General features: G+C 42.0%; 1 protein-coding gene across 2 annotated transcripts in view; it reads right to left on the bottom strand.

Annotated features, from left to right (window-relative positions):
• Window positions 1–21,699, bottom strand: part of washc4 (WASH complex subunit 4) — a 136,466-nt gene that overhangs the window by 74,910 nt on the left and 39,857 nt on the right. For both annotated transcript variants that reach the window (XM_041203248.1, XM_041203249.1), the window contains exons 12-14: window positions 8,623–8,750; window positions 8,376–8,536; window positions 420–546 (exon numbers count right to left, since the gene is read on the bottom strand). In XM_041203248.1, coding sequence (XP_041059182.1) covers window positions 420–546; window positions 8,376–8,536; window positions 8,623–8,750 — 416 coding nt within the window. The remainder of the gene's footprint in view (window positions 1–419; window positions 547–8,375; window positions 8,537–8,622; window positions 8,751–21,699) is intronic.

Genomic DNA, 21,699 nt, shown 5'->3' with positions numbered 1-21,699 from the left:
AAACCAGCTTATATTTCACCCCTCTTCTAATATTCAATCAGTTCTGCTGACGGGTCATGAGGACTCGAAACGTCAACTCTTTTCTTCTCCACCGATGCTGCTAGACCTGCTGAGTTTTTCCAGGTAATTCTGTTTTTGTTTTGGATTTCCACCATCTGCAGTTTTTTTGTTTTTATATCTGCTGCCCTTGTCCTTCTAGATGGGAGTGGTCATGGGTTTGGAAGGTGCTGTCAAAGGAGCCTTGGTGAGGTATGATCTAAGAGACCTACCAGCAACTTTCTATCCTTGTACAAAATCTAGGTCCTGAACACTTATGAGAATGTATAAAAGTTTGAAAATCCTAGCTATTTTCTAAACCAGCAAAATTCATTATCTGCCTTTATCTTGAGCAGTAAAGAAGTCAGATTTTAAACTATTACCTGTATAAAAATGCTGCATCTGTTGGATAGGTCCTCAGCAAACTTGTCCACATTCTGCACCTTGGACACGATGGATTCCATTTTCATCATCCATGAGCTTACAAATAAGTAATATGACTGCACCTCTCTACAAAATAATGTTTTGCTTCAATTAGAAATGTGTGAACATTAAACCTACAAGAACCATAGAAAAGTTACAGCACAGGAGGCGGCCATTCGGCCCATCTTGTCCATGCCAGCCCAAGGACACCCAGGTGCCCTTTCTAATCCCACCTTCCTGCACCCAGCCCATAGCCCTGCAGCTTATGGCACTTTAGGTGCAGGTCCAGGTACTTTTTAAAAAGAGTTTAAAGTTGCTGCCTCTGCCACCAACTAGGGCAGCAAATTCCAGACACCCACTACCCTCTGCGTAAAAATATTCTTCACATCCCCCCTACACCTTCTGCCGCTTATCTTAAATCTATGTCCCCTGGTTCTAGAATTCTCCACCAAGGGAAATAATTTTATCCTGTCCACTCTACCTATTCCCCTCATAATTTTGTACACCTCAATCAAGTCAGCTCTTAGCCTTCTTTGTTCTGAGGAAAATAACCCCAACCTATCCAATCTCTCCTCGTAGCTACACTTTTCTAACTGTGGCAACATTCTTGTAAACCTCCTCTGCACTCTCTCCAGAGCTATTACATCCTTCCTGTAATGTGGTGACCAGAATTGCACACAATACTCCAGTTGTGGCCTCACCAGTGTTTTATACAATTCCAACATTATATCCTTACTTTTAAATTCTATACCTCTGCCAATGAAGAAGAGCATTCCATGTCTTCTTTACAACTTTGTCTACTTGAACTGCTGCTTTCAGGGGCCTGTGTACTTGTACGCCAAGATCTCTCACTTCATCTACCCCTCTTAGTATATTCCCATTTATTGTGTAATCCCTGTAACTGTTTGACCTCCCTAAATGTATGACCACACATTTCTCTATGTTAAAATCCATCTGCCATTTTACCGCCCACTCCACCAACCCATCTATATCGTTTTGGAGATTATGGCTATCCTCCACACTATCCACTACTCGGCCAATCTTTGCAAATTTCCCAATCGTGCCCCCCACGTTCATGTCCAAATCGTTAATATGGGGTATTTTACCACAGGCTTCAACTGACCTGTGTCTTTACTGAATTCATTTGTAGTGGTTCCATATCCCTTAAGATCGTTAACTAAGAAAAATCTAACAATTTCAGTTTTGACATTTTCTATTGACCTCCAATCTTAACAGCTTTTTGGGATAGATTTCTACTATCTTTTGTGTAAAGAAGTGCTATTTGACAGCACCCTGTTTAGCCTAGCTCTAATTTTAAGTTCTGGCCTCCCTCAGAGGAAATAGTTTCTCTCTATCCACCCTATCAGCCTCTGTGATAATCTAAAATGTCAATTAGATCACCCCTTTCTCCACATCCCATGGAAGAATAAAGTTAAAAAATTCTGAATCAAGCATGTTTGATAAGATGATTTAAAGCAGCAACAATTTTCTTACTGATTGCTTTTAATACCCTGTATCTAACTGATCCTGAAGAATTGTCTATCTTTAATATTATTTTTGCTGTTACTATTACTGTTTTTGTATTTAATCCAGTTAGCTCCTGCCCTTGATTGATTTTCACTTTTCCTTGTATCTCAGGTACTTTATCCTCATTGTTTGTGCTGGAGATCCATACAGCATAACTATTGAGCAAGGCTGCCATTTTCTGATTTCCAATTGCAATGTCAGCTGTGCCATTAAGAGGCTCACATTACTCTTCACCTCTCTGTATCTCAATATATTTGTAAAACTTTTTAGTATTGTCCCAGATATCCCACGCAAGATTTTTCTTATATTCCTTTTTACAGTTCCTAACACTTTCTTTGCACTCCTTTTCTGTTCTTTATCTCCATGCCAGTCCACAGGAGGACGACTGTTCTTTGCCTTTGCATAAGCCCAGTCTTTTAATTCTATATTACCTCTTTTCCTTTGTTGACCAGTGTTGTTTCGTTGCACAAGGCTTGAAAGCTGCTGTTAGGACAGCGAAAGTCAGAGGGCCGGAGGGGAACTTACAGTGGGAGGGTGAAACATCGAAAATAAGAGTAGGTCATTCAGCCCTTCGAACCTGCTGCACCATTCAATATGCTCATGGCTGCTCCTGTATCTCAACGCTAGACTCCCGCTCTCCTCATTCCCCTTGACGCCTATAGATGTCCAGAAATCTATTTCCTCCTTAAATATATTCAGTGACTTGGCCTCCACAGCCTTTTTTGGTAGAGAATTCCATAGGCTCATCACCTCTTTCTCCTCTTCTCAGTCCTAAATGCTCTACCCGGTATCCTGAGACTGTGGCCCCTTGTTCTAGACCCCCCAGCCAGAGGAAATATCATGCCTGCATCCAGTCTGTCCATCCCTGTCAGAATTTTATATGTTTCATTGAGATTGGCCCAAGCTCTCCTCAAACAACAATCCTACCATCTCAGAAATCAGTCAGGTAAACCTTCGCTGTACTCCCTCAGCATATCCTCTCTTAGGTAAGGAGAGCAAAACTGCATTCAATACTCCAGGTGTGGTCTCACCTAGGTCCTGTACAGCTGCAATAAGGCATCCTTGCTCCTGTGCTCAAGTCCTCTCACAATGAAGGCCAACATACCATTTGCCTTCTTAACTGCTTGCTTTCAGTGATTGGTGTACAAAGGCACCCAAGGTCCCTTTGTAAATCAACATTTCCCAATCTATCACAATTTAAATAATACCCTGCCATTCTGTTTTTCCTACCAAAGTGGATAACTTCACACCTATCCACATTGTACTGCATCTGCCATGTATTTGTTCAAACACTCAACCTGTCTAAATCGCCTTGAAGCCTCTTAACACCCTCTTCATTGCTCACATGCCCACCAAGTTTCATGTTGTTAGCAAACTTGAAAATACTACATTTGGTTCCCTCATCCAAATCATTGAGTTATAACCCTAAGCACTGATCCCTAAGATACCCCACTAATCACCTCTTGCCACTCTGAAAAAGATCCATTTATTCCTACTCTCTGATTCCAGTCTGCTAACCAATCCTCAATCCATGCCAATATATTATCCCTAATCCCATATCTTTAATTTTACACACTAACCTCTTGTGTGGGACTTTATCAAAAGCTTTCTGAAAATCCAAATACACCATATCCAATGGCTCTCCCTTATCTACTCTGCTAGTTACGTCCTCAAAAAACTCCAGTAGGTTTGTCAAACGTGATTTCCCTTTTATAAATCAATGTTGGCTTTGTCTAATCCTATTGATATTTTCTAAGTGTCCTGTTATCACATCCAGTCGTCATAATGCACATAGATACCAAAGACATAGGCAGAACTAGTAAAGAGGCTCTGCTGAGTATGAACAGATAGAGGCTAAAGTAAAAAGTAAAACCTCAAGGATAATAATCTCTGGATTACTACCTGCGCCATGAGCAAATTGGCATAGGGTAAATCAGATTAGAAAGTTAAATGTTTGGCTCAAAGATTGGTGCAGGAGAAAGGATTTTGATTCATGGAGCTGTACCACTGGGATGTTGGACTGTGCCGGGGTCAGCGTTCTGATGAGCCGTAAAACTAGGGTGGTAGAGAAAGCTTTAAACTAATAGTGGTGGCAAGGAATTGAGTTTGGGTACATGTGATAAATTAAGTAGAGAAGACAGGACAAAGAGCAAGGTATAAGGGAAATGATGATCAGAGCACGGCAGGAAGGGAGAGTGCACTAGCACATAAGGCTAGAGGTAAAGACAGAACTAAAGACTGTATCTGAATGCATATAGCATTCATAACAAAATAAATGAATTGACAGCACAAATAGAAACATATATGTATGATCTGATGGCCATTACAGAGACATGGCTGCAAGATGATAAAGAATGGGACCTGAATATTCAAGGGTACATGACATTTAAGAAGGAAACGAAGTTAGGAAAAGGTGGAGAGGTAGCTGTGTTATTAAGGGCTACATTGGTACAATAGAGAGAGACGACTTTAGTCTTGAAGATCAAGATGTAAAATCAGTTCATAAAAATGAGAAATAATAAAAGGTAAGAAGTCACCTGTGGGAGTGGTTTATAGGCCCCCTAACAGTAATCACACTATTGAACAGGACATACAGGGAGAAATAATTGGGGCTTGTGAGAAAGGTATGGTGATAATCATGGATGATTATCATGGGTGATTTTAACCTACAAATAGATTGGACAAATCAGATTGGCAAAGGTAGCCTGGAAATTCAGTTCAGAGTGTTTTTGGGACAGTTTCCTAGAACAGCACATCTTAGCAACAGCCAGAGAGCAGGCTATAACTGTCCTAAATCTGGTTATGTGCAATGAGACAGGATTAATTAATGACCTCAAAGTAAAGGCGCTGCTAGGTAGCAGTGATCATAATATGATTGAATTTTACATTCAGTTTGAGGCAGAGAGAAGGGAATCTATGACCAGTGTTTTAAACTTAAATATGGGCAATTATGAGGCCATGGTTTCAGAGCTGGCTAAAGTGAACTGGGGATTTAGGTTAAGGTCAGTGCAGATGTAGTAGCAGATATTTAAGGAAATATTTCAGAATACTCGGTAAAGATACATTCCAGTGAGGAAGAAAGTCTCTAAGGGGAAGACATGCCATTTGTGGCTAACGAAAGAAGTTAAAGTTAGTAGCAAATTGAAATAAAAGCATATAATTCTGCAAAGATGAGTAGCAGGTCAGAAGAAAATAAAGAACAGCAAGGAGTGTCTAAAATATTAACAAGGAGGGAGAAATTAGAGTACGTGAGAAAGCTAGCTAGAAATATAAAAACAGAAAGTAAGAGTTCCTACAGGTATTTAAAAAGGAAAAAAGAGTAAATTGAGCATTGGTCCTCTAGAAAGTGAGAATTGGGAATTAATAAGGAAAATAAGGAAATGGTGGATGAAATAAACAGATGGATGAAATAAACAGATATTTTGTATCTGTCTCCACTCTGGAAGATACAAATAAAATCCCAGAAATAATTGTGAATCAGGAGGTGAAAGGGAGGGAGGAACTTAAAACAATTACAATCACCAGGGAAAGAGTGAGAAAATTATTAGAACTAAAAGTTGACAAGTCCCCAGGTCCTGATGGATTTCATCCTAGAGTCGTAAAGAAGCGGCTGCTAAGATAATAGATGCATTGGTTTTAATTTGCGAAAGTTCCCTAGATTCTGGCAAGGTTCCATCAGATTGGAAAATAATGAATATGACTCCTCTATTCAAGAAAGGAGGAAGATAGAAAGCAATAAACTAAAAGCCAGTTAGCTTATCATTGGAAATTGAAATCTATTATTAGAGGTTATAGCAGGGCACTTAGAACATCTCAATGCAATCTAGCAGAGTCAATATAGTTTTGTGAAAGGGAAATCATGTTTGACTATTTTATTAGAGTTCACTGAGGAAGCAACATGCAATGTGGATAAAGGAGAACCTGTGGTTGTACTGCACTTAGATTTCCGGAAGGCATTTGACAAGGTGCCACATCAAAGGTTGCTACATAAAATAAGAGCTCATGATGTAGGAGATAGCATATCAGCATGGATAGAGGTTTGGTTAGCTAACAGAAAGCAGAGAGTGGGAATAAATGGGTCTTTTTCAGGTTGGCAAGACGTGATGAGCGGACTACGACAGGGATCAGTTTATACCAATGATTTGGATGGGGCACCAAAAGTGTGGTTGCTGAATTTGCTGATAACTTACTTTCCTACCTATGTTATGAAGAGGACATAAGGAGTCTGTAAAGGGAAATGGATAGGTTAAGTGAGTGGGCAAAAAATTGGCAAATGGAGTATTAATGGGAAAAAAGTGTGAACTAGTTCACTTTGGCAGGAGTAATAGAAAAGGAGAATATTATATAAGCACTGTCTCCTGCCAACGCAAGATGGCTGTGCCAAGTTTGCTGCCAATACCCATCTGCACATACACACTTGCCCACGCTTGCACAGAAGCCAATCACATCTTTGCGAGAGACAGTGTGCCAGTTGGATCTTATTCAGATCCTGAAGTTATTCACCTGGTTTCTAAGGCCCCCAGCAGCCGGGCAGTTCGGGTGTGGCCTTCTCGCAGTTTCTAGGGATCGGGTGGGAGGAAGGTTTCTGACCACCCGGTGATGGCCACAATTCAATTTGCAGCTCTGTGGCTTGTACCCAGTGACAGACCCGGATTAAGGGGGAGAGGATCCGGAGTAAGAGATTCAGAAACTGCAGAGACGCCGCAACTGCAAACTTTATAATGAGATTGCTTCCCTTTAGTAGAAGATACTAACTTGATGCTGGCAGTTATATATGCAGTTCCAAGTTGTGATGGCTGCACATGTGCCCTGCTGCACATCCCCCCCATAAAATTAACAGCAGCGCTTACAGTTGCACATGCATGGCATTGGCAGCAAACACAACCTTACTTAAATGGAAAGAGATTGCAGGGTGCTGCAGCACAGAGGGATCTGGGTGTCCTGGTACATGAATCATAAGTAGTTAGTGTGCAGACAGAGCAAGTGATTAGGAAGGCAAATGGAATGTTGTTGTTTATCGCAAGGGGAATGGAATATAAAAGTAGGGAGGTTTTGCTACAGTTGTACAGCGCGTTGCTGAGGCTACATCTGGAGTACTGTGTACAGTATTGGTCTCCTTATTTAAGAAAAGGATATAATTGCATTCGAAGCAGTTCAGAGAAGGTTCACTCAATTGATACATGAGATGGCGGTTTATTTTACAAGCAAAAGTTGGACAGGCTGGGCCATTATTCATTGGAGTTTAGAAGATTGTGAGGTGATCTTATTGAAATGTATAGGATCCTCAGGGAACTTGATAGGGTGGATGCTAAAAGGATATTTTCCCTTGTGGGACAGACTAGAGCTAGGGGACATAGTTTAAAAATAAGGGATTTCCCATTCAAGGTGGAGATGAGAAGAAATTTTTGCTCTCTAAGGGTCATGAATCTTTGGAACTCTTCCATAGTGAGCGGTGATGGCAGGGTCAATAAACATTGTTAAGGCAAAGGTAGATAGATTCTTGACTAACAAGGGAGTCAGTGATAGGCCAAACGTGGAGTTGAGGCCACAATCAGATCAGCCATGATCTTGCTGAATGGCAGAGCAACCTGGATGGGCCGAATGGCCTGCTCCTAATTCATATGTTTGCAACAAAGCCTAAAAATAGCAAGCCCCAAAGTTCAGGCAAGAAATACTAGCTGTGCAAAGTGCAATGAGACAACTTTCGGCCTTGAGAAATAGGGGAGTTCTGTAATTTGTTCTTGGAACTGGCAAATTTTCAAAGTGCCTTTGTTGTAAATTGTATTTGATTAGCTACAGGATAATGAAGAACCAACATGGTGCTGAGAGACTTTTGATTAGAATTCACTTGGTAGCAAACACAGAAGACAAAATCACATTGTGTCTCACCTACATTTTTTGCCTTCTAGGAAGTAGGCGGGGTGAGGGAGGGATAGAGAAAATACACATTATCTGGAATCTGCAAATCACACATTATCTGGAATCTGCAAATCACAATCAGTCTCACATACTAAAGAATTTTTCTCCACAGGAAGCCCCTTGTCAATATCTTGCCAGCCAGAGGAAATAGGCTTTCCCTATTTATTCCATCAGAACCATTTATGGTATTTTAAAACCTCTTATTAAATCTCTTGCCCTCTCAGCACCATTTATAGAATTTTAAAACCTCTTATTAAATCTCTTGCCCTCTCAGCACCATTTATAGAATTTTAAAACCTCTTATTAAATCTCTTGCCCTCTCAGCTGCAGTGGAAATAGGCCTGTTCTCCTTTCATAACCACATTTCCCACCCTTGGTATTATCCTGGTGAATCTGCGCAGTACACTCTCAACAATGTGGAGTATCAGAAACAAACATACAGTAGCAAAAATCTACAAACAGAAACCTACTTGGACAGAGTCTGGGACTTCTGTTGTAGAAAGGTTTCTCTTTGAATTTTAATAGACTGTAGATTCTTTTTTTCTGCAACCTTGGCAGCTGATGCCATTTTACGTAGCAGGAACTGATCAGCAAACCAGATAATATTGGCAGTGAGTGTGATGGCAGGTACCTACAATAAGCCAAATACATCAATCAATGCCCAGAAAGTAACTACTGGGTTGAAAAAGTTGAGTGAAACATTCCAAGATTACTCACCTTCTTGCAAACATCTAGCAAGGATTTGTACAGCTTTTTATCTAATGTTCTGAAAATCTGGAAGTGCAACACAAAGAGCGCACAAATTCCGACGTACTTATCTCTCTGGTCAATTTCTGAAGGCTCTCCTGTGTAAATATGAAGGGTAATTAAAAAGATCAAGCAATGGTACAATAGTCACAAGATTAAACCATGGAGAACTTTCAGCTACACATAAAACCAAACAGACACTAAATGTCATTCTCGAACTGAACAAATTTCTTCTAACAAACAATATTGTGGAAGTCGAAACAAGGGGTCCATGCCAAGAATGACAATTAAGCTCTGTAGCAAAACATGATTCAATTAATGCAATGTCATACAATTACCTTGACTAATCGGCTGCACATCACAGTGACAGGAATAAACATTTAGGCGCACCATATCTTTCCCACTGTACTTGTGACTATTTGCATAGGTGATTGTTTTTTAAAAAGTTAAATTTATCCACTTCAGGTATCCAAAATAGAAATAACAATGAAACAGTGCCTCATATGTATCAAGATGCCCCAAGACACTTCAAAAGGAACATTATCAAGGATACAGCTATATGAGGAGATATTAGAACAGGTGACCAAAAGCATGTTCAAAGGGACATATTTTAAGCAGCATTTTAAAGGATAGAGGGGTTGGGAGGTGGAGAGGTTTAGGGAATGCTTAGGGCCTAGCCAGCTGGTAGAATGATTAGAATCTGGGATTTGTCAAAAGGCTAAAACTAGAAGCATACAGAGATCTGGTAGGTTTCAGAGATAAGATGTAGTGAAGCCATGGGGGTAGTTGAAAACATGATAGGAATTTTAAAACTTAGGTGTTGTTTGACCAGCAACCAATATAGGTCAGCAAGCACAGGGATGATGGGAGAACAGGACTTAGGAGAGTTTTGGATTGTCAAGTTTATAGATGCTGCAAGGTGGTAGCCTGACTAAGATGGCTTCAGAATGATTAGGAATTAAATGTATGAGACACAGCTGGAGTCACTGTGTTGCATCAGGGAGTTTCTGGAATCGTATGACCAGGAGGTGGCCACCCCACAGGCAGGCCGAGCTCAGCATAGTAAATGGAATATTTACCTGGAATATGTTGACAAGAGCACAAATAGGAAAAAAGGGCGGATCAATAGGGACAGAGGTCTGAATCTGTGTGTGGAGCCAGAAGAAATGGGAGAGATACTAAATGAGTACTTCTCATCAGTATTCCCCAAAGGGAAGAACTTAGCAGTCATTTGTCTAGGGAAGAGTGTGTAGATAGCCTGGATCATGTTGAGATCAAAAAAGAGGTGTTAGGCGTCTAGAAGAATATTAAGGTGGATAAGTCCCCAAGGCCAGATGGGATCTACCTCAGAGTACTGAGGAAGGCACGGGAGGAGATTGCTGGGGCCTTGACAGAAATCTTTGTATACTCACTGGCTGCAGGTGAGGTCCCAGAGGACTGGAGAATGGCCAATGTCGTTCCATTGTTTAAGAAGGGTAGCAGGGATAATCCAGGAAATTACAGGCCAGTGAGCCTTAAGTCAGTGGTAGGGAAATTATTGGAGAAGATTCTTCGTGACAGGATTTACCACCATTTGGAAGCAAAGGTCGTATTAGTGAGAGGCAGCATGGTTTTCTGAAGGGGAGGTCGTGTTTCACTAACTTGATCGAGTTTTTCAAGGAAGTGACAAAGACAATCGATGATAGAAGGGCAGTGGATGTTGTCTACATGGATTTCAGTAAGACCTTTGACAAGGTACCTCATGGCAGACTGGTACAGCAGGTAAAGTCGCACGGGATCAGAGCTGGCAAGGTGGATACAGAATTGGCTTGGTCATAGAAGACAGAGGGTAGCAGTGGAAAGGTGCTTTTCTGAATGGAGAGCTGTGACTAGTGGAGTTCCGCAGGGATCAGTGCTGGGACCTTTGCTGTTTGTAGTATATGTAAATGATGTGGAGGAAAATGTAACTGGGCTAATTAGTAAGTTTGCAGACGACACTAAGGTTGGAGGAGTTGCAGATAGTGAAGAGGATTGTCAAAGGATACAATGGTATATAGATCGGTTGGAGACTTGGGCGGAGAAATGGCGATGGAGTTTAATCTGGACAAATGCGAGGTAATGCATTTTGGAAAGTCTAATACAGGCAGGAATTATACAGTAAATGGCAGAACCCTTAAGTGCATTGATGGGCAGAGGGATCCGGGTATACAGGTCCACAGGTTACTGAAAGTGGCAATGCAGGCGGATAAGGTAGTCAGGAAGGCATATGGCATGCTTGCCTTCATCAGCAGAGGTATTGAGTATAAAAGCTGGGAAGTCAAGCTGCAGCTGTATAGAAACTTGGTTAGGCCACATTTGGAATACTGCGTGCAATTCTGGTCGCCACATTACCAGAAGGATATGGAGGCTTTGAAGAGGGTGCAAAGGTGGTTTACCAGGATGCTGCCTGGTCTGGAGGTTATTAGCTATGAGGAGAGATTGGAGAAACTCGGATTGTTCTCACTAGAGCGACGGAGATTGAGGGGCGACTTGATAGAAGTTTACAAAATTATGAGTGGCATGGACAGAACAGATAGTCAGAAGCTTTTTCCCCCAAGATAGAAGAGTCAATTACTAGGGGACATAGACTTAAGGTGAGAGGAGAAAACTTTAGAGGAGATGTGCGGGGCAAGTTTTTTTACGTAGAGGGTAGTAAGCGTCTGGAATCTGCTGCCAGAGGAGGTGGTGGAAGCAGGTACGATAGTGGTGTTTAAGAGGCAGCTTGACAAATACATGAATAGGATGGGAACAGAGGGATACGGACCCCAGAAGTGCAAAAATGTTTTAGTTTGACAGGCAATATGATCAGCACAGGCTTGGAGGGCCGAAGGGCCTGTTCCTGTGCTGTACTTTTCTTTGTTCTTGTTCAATGCCTGTCTTGATGCATGGTGCAGGAGGGAAGACTTCAGGTTCCTAAAGCATTGGAACCAATTCTGGGGAAGGAGGTACCTATTCAAAAGGAGTGAGTTGCAGGGCAATAGGACTGGGATCAATGTCTTCATGGGGAGATTCACTAGTGTGGGCTACCAGTCAAGGTATAGTCCCTCAGGAGGGAAAGGTTGGACAAATAAATCCAGAGCTCCCTAGATGACAAAGGAGATAGAAATTAGGATAAAGAAGAAAAAAATGTGCTTACGATAGATGTCAGGTAGAAAATACAATTGAAAACTAAGCTGAATATAGAAGATTCAGAGGACAGGTAAAAAAAAAGCAAAAAGGGGGTATAAAAAGAGACTGTCAGCAAACATAAAAGGGAATCCCAAAGTCTTCTACAGGCATATAAATAGTAAAAAAGGGTGGGACAAGGAGGAGTAGAGCCGATTAGGGGCCAAAAAGGGGATTCATGGGGGCAGAGGGCACAGCTGAGGTATTATATCAATTCTTTGCATTGGTATTTACCAATGAAGAGGATGCTACCCAGGACAGAGTGAAAGATGAGCTAATTCAGATACAAGATGGGTTTAAAATTGCTAAGGTGGTGTTATTGAATAGGTTATCTGTACTTAAAGTTGATAATGCACTGGGACCAGATGAGATGCATCCAAGGATACTGAGGGAAGTGAGAGTGGAAATTGCAGGGGCACTGACCATAATTTTTCAGTCTTCCTTAAACTCAGGGATGATGACCAGGGGTAGACTGGAGAATTGCAAACATTACACCCTTGTTCAAAAAAAGGGTGCAAGGATAAGCCCAGCAACTACAGCCAGTCAGTTTAACTTCGGTGGTGGGGAAACTTCTAGAAACTAATATTCGCGACAAGAGTAATAGTCACATGGACAAATGCGGGTTACTTAAGGAAAGCCAGCACGGATTTCTTAATGGAAAATCATGTTTAACCAATGTGCTGTAGTTAACAGAGGGGGCTGATGAGGTTAATGTTGTTGACGTTGTGCGCATGGACTTCGAAAAGGCCTTTAACACAACAGACTTGTGAGAAAAGTTATAACTGATGAAATAAAAGGGACAGTGACAACATGGAAACAAAATTAGCCGAATGAAATCAGAGAGTATTGCTTAATAGATGATTTTTGGACTGGGGGAAGGCTTTTAGTGGAGTTCCCCAGAGGTCAAGTATTGGGACCCCTGCTTTTCCTGATATATATTAATGACCTAGGCCTTGATGTACAGAGCATGATTTTAAAATTTGCAGATGATATGAAGCTTGGAAGCATTGTGAACTGACAGGCAAATAGTGTAGAACTTCAAAGAGACATGGTGGAATGTCTGGACAGGTAGCAGATGAAGTTCAATGCAGAGAAATATAAAGTGATTCATTTTGGTTGGAAGAACATGGAAGGACAATATAGAATGAGGGGTACAACTCTGAAAGGAGTACTGGAGCAGAGGGACCTGGGTATATGCGTAAGTCATTGAAGGTGACAAGTTGAGAAAGCAATTACTAAGGCATACAATATTTTATTAATATGGGCATAGAGTACAAGAGCAAGGAATTTATGATGAACTAGTGTAAGACACTAGTTGGCCTCAGCTGGAATATTGCATCCAGTTCTGGGCGCCACTTTAGGGAAGATGTGAAGGCATTCAAGAGAGTTCAGAAAAGATTCATGAGAATGGCTCCTGGGATGAGGGGCTTCAGTGATGAAGATACTTTGGAGAAGTTAGGACTGTTTTCCTTCAGGAAGAGAAGGCTGAGGGGAGATTTGTTAGAGGTATTCAAAATCATGACGGGTCAGAACACAAAATAGGGACAAACTGCTCCCACTCACAGGGTACAGTTTTTAAGTAAATCAGCAAAAAACGGCTTTTTTTTTTAAATTTGTTTGTTCGTAGGATGTGGGCTTCACTGGCTAGGCTGGCATTTACTGCCCCTGTCCAGGGGGTCAACTGCATTGCTGTGGATCTGGAGTCACATAGGACAGATAAGGACCACAGATTTCCTTCCCTAAAGGACATTAGTGAACCAGTTGGATTTTTATGACAATTGGCATCAGACTTTTTAAATACCAAATTTTTATTGGATTCAAATTCCACGATCTGCCATGGTGGGGTTCGAACCCAGGTCCTCAGAGCATTACCCTGGGTCTCTGGGATACTAGTCCAGTGACAATACCACTATGCCACAGCCTCAAGTTAACGTTAAGAGAAGAGTGCTTTGGAGGACTTTGAAAATGGCTGAATCAAAATGTAACATCGGGATATGATTACCCACTGATGTTTTCTGAGTATCAACCTTATTAGCATGGAAGAATTAAGTAACCATGTGGACACAGGTCACATCCTTGCCAAAGAAAAAACAAGGGATGACCTTGGAACTTTCGCTACTGCATGAGAGCAAAATAAGATGCAAAGTATTTTTGAAGTTGGAGCCTGAGCATTTGGACACGGATAAAGGTTTGGAGGTATTATTAAATTTTATGGATAAAATTTATCAGAAGGATGACTTATGCTTACAAGGCATGGCCAGATTTTGACATTTAGAAAATTGGAGGATAGTTCCATAGAAGATTACATAATGGAATTCAGTAAACTACATGCAAGGCTGTTAAAATTCATTCCAGAAATTCCCCAATCAGTGCTGCCATTTAAGTTATTAGACAGCGCTAAAGAATATGGACAGACTTCTTGTTTTGACAGGAATTAAAATTTGCGGAAAGGCACATATTGCTGGACAGATGTCAGAAGCTCTGAAAAAAAAAAAAAATTCCTTGGAAAACATTCCTTCCCAGCAGTGTTCATGCCACAAATGGGCCATTTGGCAGTAAGACAGAAAATGGAAGTTACAATGTTAATGGGGTGGTGAGACCATCTAGATACAGGACGCATGTCAGTACAAAAGGAGAATTGTAACTAAAAAAAAGACAGAAACATCTTTGGCAATTATGATAGGCAAACAGAATTGGGACTTGCAATAAAAGAATAAATCCCAGAAATGCCCAGGGTACAATCAATTGATGTTTTAGGTACGATTCAAAATACCATTACGCAATGAACTGTCCTAAACTGTATAAGATGTTCAAAATTAAATGTGAGACATAAGACTCAGCAGGAGATGGAATATCACCCAAAGAGAGGGCATTGTATTAGTTACAAGAAGTTTCAGCCCGGTGATGAATGTCTTGGTTGCAGAGTCCTTCAATTGTACAGTGTTAGACAGTGGATCCACATCTACAGTCTGTGGAATAGACTGGCTAAAATGCTACCCAGACTCCTTAAGTAATAAAGAAAGTTAAGAAATTTGAGAGTTCCACCAGTTTCAGATTTAGGGATGATAACATACTGAAATCTTTAAGAAGAGCAGCGATTCCCTCTAAGATAGCCAGGGTCAATCATTTTATCAGCACGGACTTAGTGTCCATCGAAATACCATTACTATTGATTAGGCCACCGATGAAAAAAGCACAAATGAGGCTGGACACAGAAAACGACAAGGCTATTCACAGAATCTGAGTGCGGAAAAGGCCCTTTGGCCCATCAAATCTGCACCGACACGTGAGAAACACCTGACCTATCTACCTAATTCTATTTACCAGCACTTGGCCCACTTTACCGATGGCACTGAATGTTATGACATGCGAAGTGCTCATCGAGGTACTTTTTAAAATGATGTGAGGCAACCCGCCTCCACCACCCTCTCTGGCAGTGCATGCCAGACCATCACCATCCTCTGGGTAAAAAAGTTTTTCCTCACATCCCCTCTAAACCTCCTACCCCTCACCGTGAACTTATGTCACCTCGTAACTGACCCTTCAACTAAGGGGAACAGCTGCTCCCTATCTAACCTGTCCATGCCGCTCTTAATCTTGTACAGCCTAATCAGGTTGCCCCTCAGTTCTCTCTGCTCCAACAAAAACACACCCAAGTCTATCCAACCTCTCTTCATAACTTAAATGTTTCATCCCAGGCAACATCCTGGTGAATCTCCTCTGCACCCCCTCCAGTGCAATCACATCCTTCCTATAATGTGGCGACCAGAACTGCACATAGTACTCCAGCTGTGGCCTCACCAAGGGTCTATACAACTCCAACATGACCTCCCTACTTTTGTAATCTATGCCTCGGTTGATAAAGGCAAGTGTCCCATATGCCTTTTTCACCACCTCACTAACATGCCCCTCTGCCTTCTAAGATCTATGGACACACACACCAAGGTCCCTTTGTTCCTCAGAACTTCCTAGTGTCATGCTGTTCATTGAACACTTGCTTGTCAAATTACTCCTTCCAAAGTGTGTCAGCTCTCACTTTTCATGGTTAAATTACATCTGCCACTTCTCTGCCCATTTGACCATCCCATCTTTATCTTCCTGTAGCCCAAGATACTCAACCGCACTGTTAACCACCCAGCCAATCTTTGTGTCATACACAAACTTACTAATCCTACCCCCCACATAGTCATCTATGTCGTTTATATAAATGACAAATAGTAGGGGACCCAGCATTGATCCCTGTGGTACACCACTGGACACTGGCTTCCAGTCACTAAAGCAGCCTTCTGTCATCACCCTCTGTCTCCTACTACATCAATTTTGAATCCACCCTGTCAAATTACCCTGTACCCATTTGCCTTCTTTATAAGTCTCCCATGTGGGACCTTGTCAAAGGCTTTGCTGAAATCCATATAAACTACATCAATTGCACTACCCTCATCTACACACCTGGTGACCTCCTCAAAAAATTCAATCAAATTTGTTAGGCATGACCTCCCTCTGACAAAGCTATGTTGACTACCCCGATCAAACCTTGCCTCTCCAAGTGGAGATAAATTCTCTCCTTCAGAATTTTCTCCAATAGTTTCCCTACCACTGATGTGAGGCTCACTGGTCTGTAGTCCCCTGGTTTATCTCTACAACCCTTCTTAAATAGCAGGACCACATTAGCTGTTCTCCGGTCCTCTGGCACTTCCCCCATGGCCAGAGAGGAATTAAAAGTTTGGGTCAGAACCCCTGCGATCTCCTCCCTTGCCTCCCTCAGCAGTCTGGGACACAAATCATCTAGGCCTGGAGATTTGTCCACTTTTAAGCCTGCCAATACCTTGTCACTCCCAATATCAATTTGCTTAAGAACCTCACTGTCTCTCTCCCCGAGTTCCATACCCTCATCCTCATTCTCTTGGGTGAAGACAGATGTGAAGTATTTGTTCAACACTTTACTGGTCCTCTGGCTCTACCCATAGGTTGCCCTAATGGGCCCTACATCTTCCCTGGTACTTCCTCTTCCCATTGATATACTTATAGAATATCTTGGGATTTTCCCTACTTTTACCAACCAGACCTTTCTCATATCCCCTTGTTGCTCTCCTAATTGCTTTCTTAAGCTCCACCCTGCACTTTCTGTACTCCACTCATGCCTCCACTGATTTGCTCCCCTTGTACCTGCTAAAAGCTTTTCTTTGCCTTCTCATCGTATCCTGAATATCTCTGGTCATCCATTGTTCTCTGGGTTTGTTAGTCCTTCCTATCACCCTAGAGGGAATATGTTGAGCCTGTACCCTCCCCATTTCCTTTTTGAATGCCCCCCACTGCTCTTGGAACCATAGAACACTACAGCACAGAAAACAGGCCATTTGGCCCTTCTAGTCTGTGCCGAAATATTATTCCGCTAGTCCCATTGACCTGCATCTAGTCCATAACCCTCCACACCTCTTCCATCCATTTATCTATCCAATTTAATTCTAAAACTCAAGAGTGAGCCCACATTTACCAGCTCGTTCCACACCCTCACCACTCTGAGGGAAGAAGTTCCCTCTGATGTTCTCCCTAAACCTTTCCCCTTTCACCCTAAAGCCATGTCCTCTCGTGTTTATCTCTCCTAATCTAAGTGGAAAGAGCCTACTCGCATTTACTCTGTCTATACCCCTCATAATTTTGTAAACTTCTATCATATCTCCCCTCATTTTTCTACGCTCCAAGGAATAAAGTGCTAACCTGTTTAATCTTTCCCTGTAACTCAACTCCTTAAGACCCGGCAACATCCTAGTAAATCTTCTCTGCACTCTCTCAATCTGACTGATATCCTTCCTGTAGTTAGGCAATCAGAACTGCACACAATACTCCAACGTTGGCCTCACCAATGTCTTATACAACCTCACCATAACATCCCAACTCCTATACTCAATACTTTGATTTATGAAGGCCAGTATGCCAAAAGCTTTCTTTACAACCTTGTCTACCTGTGATGCCACTTTCAGGGAATTATGTATCTGAATTCCCAGATCCCTTTGTTCCTCTGCACTCTTCAGTGCCCTACCATTTACTGTGTGTGTCCTATGTTGGTTTGTCCTTCCAAAATGCAACACCTCACACTTTTCAGCATTAAATTCCAGCTGCCATTTTCTGGCCCATTCTTCCAGTTGGTCCAGATCTCTCTGCAAGCTTTGAAAGCCTTCCTCGCTGTCCACAACGCCTCCAATCTTAGCGTCATCAGCAAACTTGCTGATCCAATTCACCACATTATCATCCAAATCATTGATATAGACAACAAACAATGGTCCCAGCACAGATCCCTGAGGCACACCACTAGTCACAGACCTCCAGTCTGAGAAGCAATCATCCACTACCACTCTCTGTCTTCTACCACTCTGTCTTCTCCCACACAGCCAATTTCGAATCCAGTTTACAACCTCTCCATGGATACCAAGTGTCTGAACCTTCTGAACTAACCTCCCATGTGGTACCTTGTCAAAGTTCTTACTAAAGTCCATGTAGACAACATCCACAGCCTTTCCTTCATCTACTTTCTTGGTAACCTCCTCGAAAAACTCTACAAAGTTCGTTAAACATGACCTACCACGCACAAAGCCATGCTGACTATCCTTCATCAGCCCTTGGCTGCCCAAATAATTATATATCCGATCTCTCAGAACACCTTCCAATAATTTACCTACTACTGACATCAGGCTCACTGGCCTGTAATTACCTGGTTTACTTTTGAAGCCTTTTTTAAACAACGGAACAACATGAGCTGCCCTCCAATCCTCCGGCACCTCACCCGTGGCTAAGGACATTTTAAATATTTCTGCCAGGGCCCCTGACATTTCTACACTAGTCTCCCTCAAGGTCCGAGGGAATATCATGTCAGGCCCGGGGGATTTATCTACCTTTATTCGCTGCAAGGCAGCGAGCACCTCCTCCTCTTTAATCTCTATATGTTCCATGACACTACTGCTTGTTTCCCTTCCTTCCTTATACAATATGCCAGTTTCCTAAGTAAATACTGATGCAAACTGTTTAAGATCTTCCCCATCTCGTGAGGCTCCACACATAGATGACCGCTCTGATCTTCAAGGGGACCAATTATGTCCCTTACCATCCTTTTACTCTTAATATACTTGTCGAAACCCTTCGAGTTTACTTTCACATTATCTGCCAAAGCAATCTCATGTCTTCTTTTTGCCTTCCTGATTTCCTTTTTTAGTATTTTCTTACATTTTCTATACAAGTACCTCATTTGTTCCTTGTTGCCTATACCTGCTATACACCTCTCTCTTTTTCTTAACTAGGTCACCAATATCCCTTGAAAACCAAGGTTCCCTATGCTCTTCTGTAGATCTCCCCACAAACAGCTGTTCCCAGTCTACCTTGGCCAGATCCTGCCTTATTTTACTAAAATCCGCTCTCCCCAAATCCAAAACATTTTTTTGCAACTTGTCTAATTCTTTGCCTATATTGGGACAAACCTGTATTTGGAAAACCTGTGGATTTATAATTTACACAACCTGGACGCTATTGCATTCCTTTAATGAAACCTAAGTGCCATTAGCATCAAGGGATAGGAATTTAGAGGAAAAAAACATTAATTGTGTTAAAGTTGCATCAGCAGTTTGCTCATCCCTCTTCCCAAAGTTTAAAAATGATGCTAAATAATGCAGGAATAAGGGATGGACAGTACACTAAACTTACAGAGCAGATAAACGATAAATGTGATCTAAGTACAGAAGAACACTATCGCGGCCCATAGTGAGTCTACCCTTAGCAAGGGATTACAATGAAGTCATGGCTATGAACTTAAAAGGTGTGGGATAAAGAAGAAAAATTCTGATTTTACATTTCACAGATTTGGCAACTAGGTTTAGCCAGTCAACAAAAATATAGTAAAGAAAAGAAAATAATTGTGGATAAAGGTAATGGAAAAGTGGATAGGGGCCGGACTGGGGCCACTGACAAAATTCCTCACTGATAATGGGGAGAAAAGGGTGGTAATTTGCTATTGATGAGTTTAGGGATGTGTGTAAAAATATGAATATAATAGTAACGAATAAAGCCCTTTTAGCAATGGGGTGTGCGAAAGGAATCACGCGGCGATAGATGAGGTGCTTTGTAAAATTTTGGCGGATTGACCAAGCTATAAATTAACATGTGCCCTAGCATGGGTCGTGCATGTTAAGAATTCACTGCAGATGGTCGGAGGCTACAGTTCATTAAGGTTGATTTTTGGTGGTAAAAATTCCTTCAGTTATGAGTGATCGTCTCCCAGTTTAGGAAGGAACTACAATTAGCTCCATTTTTTCTGAGCATCACTGAATCCCCAATCAATATCCTGGGAGTTACCATTGACCAGAAACTGAACTGAACCAGCCATATAAACACTGTGGCTACAAGAGCAGGTCAGAGGCTAGGAATCTTAGGTAAAGTAACTCACCTCCTGACTCCCCAAAGTCTATCCACCATCTACAAGGCACAAGTCAGGAGTGTGATGGAACACTCCTCACTTGCCTGGATGAGTGCTACTCCCACAACACACAAGAAGCTTGACACTGTCCAGGGCAAAGCAGCCTGCTCGATTGGCACCATATCCACAAACATCCACTCCCTCCACCAACGAGGCACAGTAGCAGCAGTGTGTACCATGTACAAGATGCACTGCAGGAATTCACCAAGGTTCATTAGACAGCACCTTTCAAACCCATGACTGCTACCATCTGGAAGGACAAGGGCAGTAGATACATGGGAACACCACCATCTTTGGAAGTCCAAGTCACTCACCATCCTGACTTGGAAATATATCATCGCTCCTTCACTGTGGCTGGGTCAAAATCCTGGAACTCCCTTCCTAACAGCACTGTGGGTGTACCTACACTACATGGACTGCAGCGGTTCAAGGCAGCTCACCACCACCTTCTCAAAGGCAACTCGGGATGGGCAAGAAATGCTGGCACAGCCAGTGAATCCCACATCCCGCAAATTAATTGAAAAAAGAATTTGAATGCCAAAGTTTCAGAAAGAGTTCGGCAAGACTTAAGAAAAAATGTACTGCCATCAGAAATAATTTTCAATCAGGGAGACATGATGTATTATAAAACAGAAGGGCTGGAAGAGTGGAAAGGCCCAGGAAAGGTTATTGATAAAGATGGTAAAACAGTCATTTTACAGCATGGGAGGCAGACTATTCGGGTACACTCATCGAGGTTAGTTAGCACAGATTACAAGCTTGCACATCCAGAAAGTGATGAAGAACCATGTACTTTTCATACCCATACGTTGAATAATTGTGAGGACCAGATTGCTGCAATCGACAGGGTGTCTGAAGATGGACATAGTAATTTTGACGAACAAGGTGAGGCGATTTGTCCCAGAAGACAACTGCCAAAAGCTGGCACTAGAGTTACATAATTGCCAGAAGGGGCCAGTTAATGGAGGGATGCAAAGATTTTAGGTAGAGCAGGGAAAGCCACTGGAAAATACAAAAACTGGTTAAATGTACGAGGTAAGGGGCAGGGGTTAGGCCCATGGATTGGGGACGTGAAGTGCAGAAATGGAAGGCAAGAAAACAGTGAGAGTTTGGGTAGTGGGGGTGAACATGCCCCTAGGAAGGGGTCATGAACTGTTGAAAGAAAATCTGTTAACATTAGGAGATCATCAAACAGTAGCAGTCCAGAACGAAACAGAAGGCATAATTTATCAAGGAATATGGCACAGATCAGGAATGCTACAAGGAGCAGAAGCCCATGTGATCGAGAAGTCTTAGTGGCTTCGAGCAAATTAGAAGACAAGTTAATAAAAGATGCCAAACAGCAAGAATTACACTGCTGGAGAAAATTTAAGGTGTACACAGAGGTGCCTTTATGGAACAGC

This window comes from Carcharodon carcharias, chromosome 13 (assembly GCF_017639515.1).
Source record: "Carcharodon carcharias isolate sCarCar2 chromosome 13, sCarCar2.pri, whole genome shotgun sequence".
NCBI classification, from domain to species: Eukaryota; Metazoa; Chordata; class Chondrichthyes; order Lamniformes; family Lamnidae; genus Carcharodon; species Carcharodon carcharias.
Note: the sequence above shows the minus strand (reverse complement) of the source record. Positions and strands in the feature narration are given on the sequence as shown.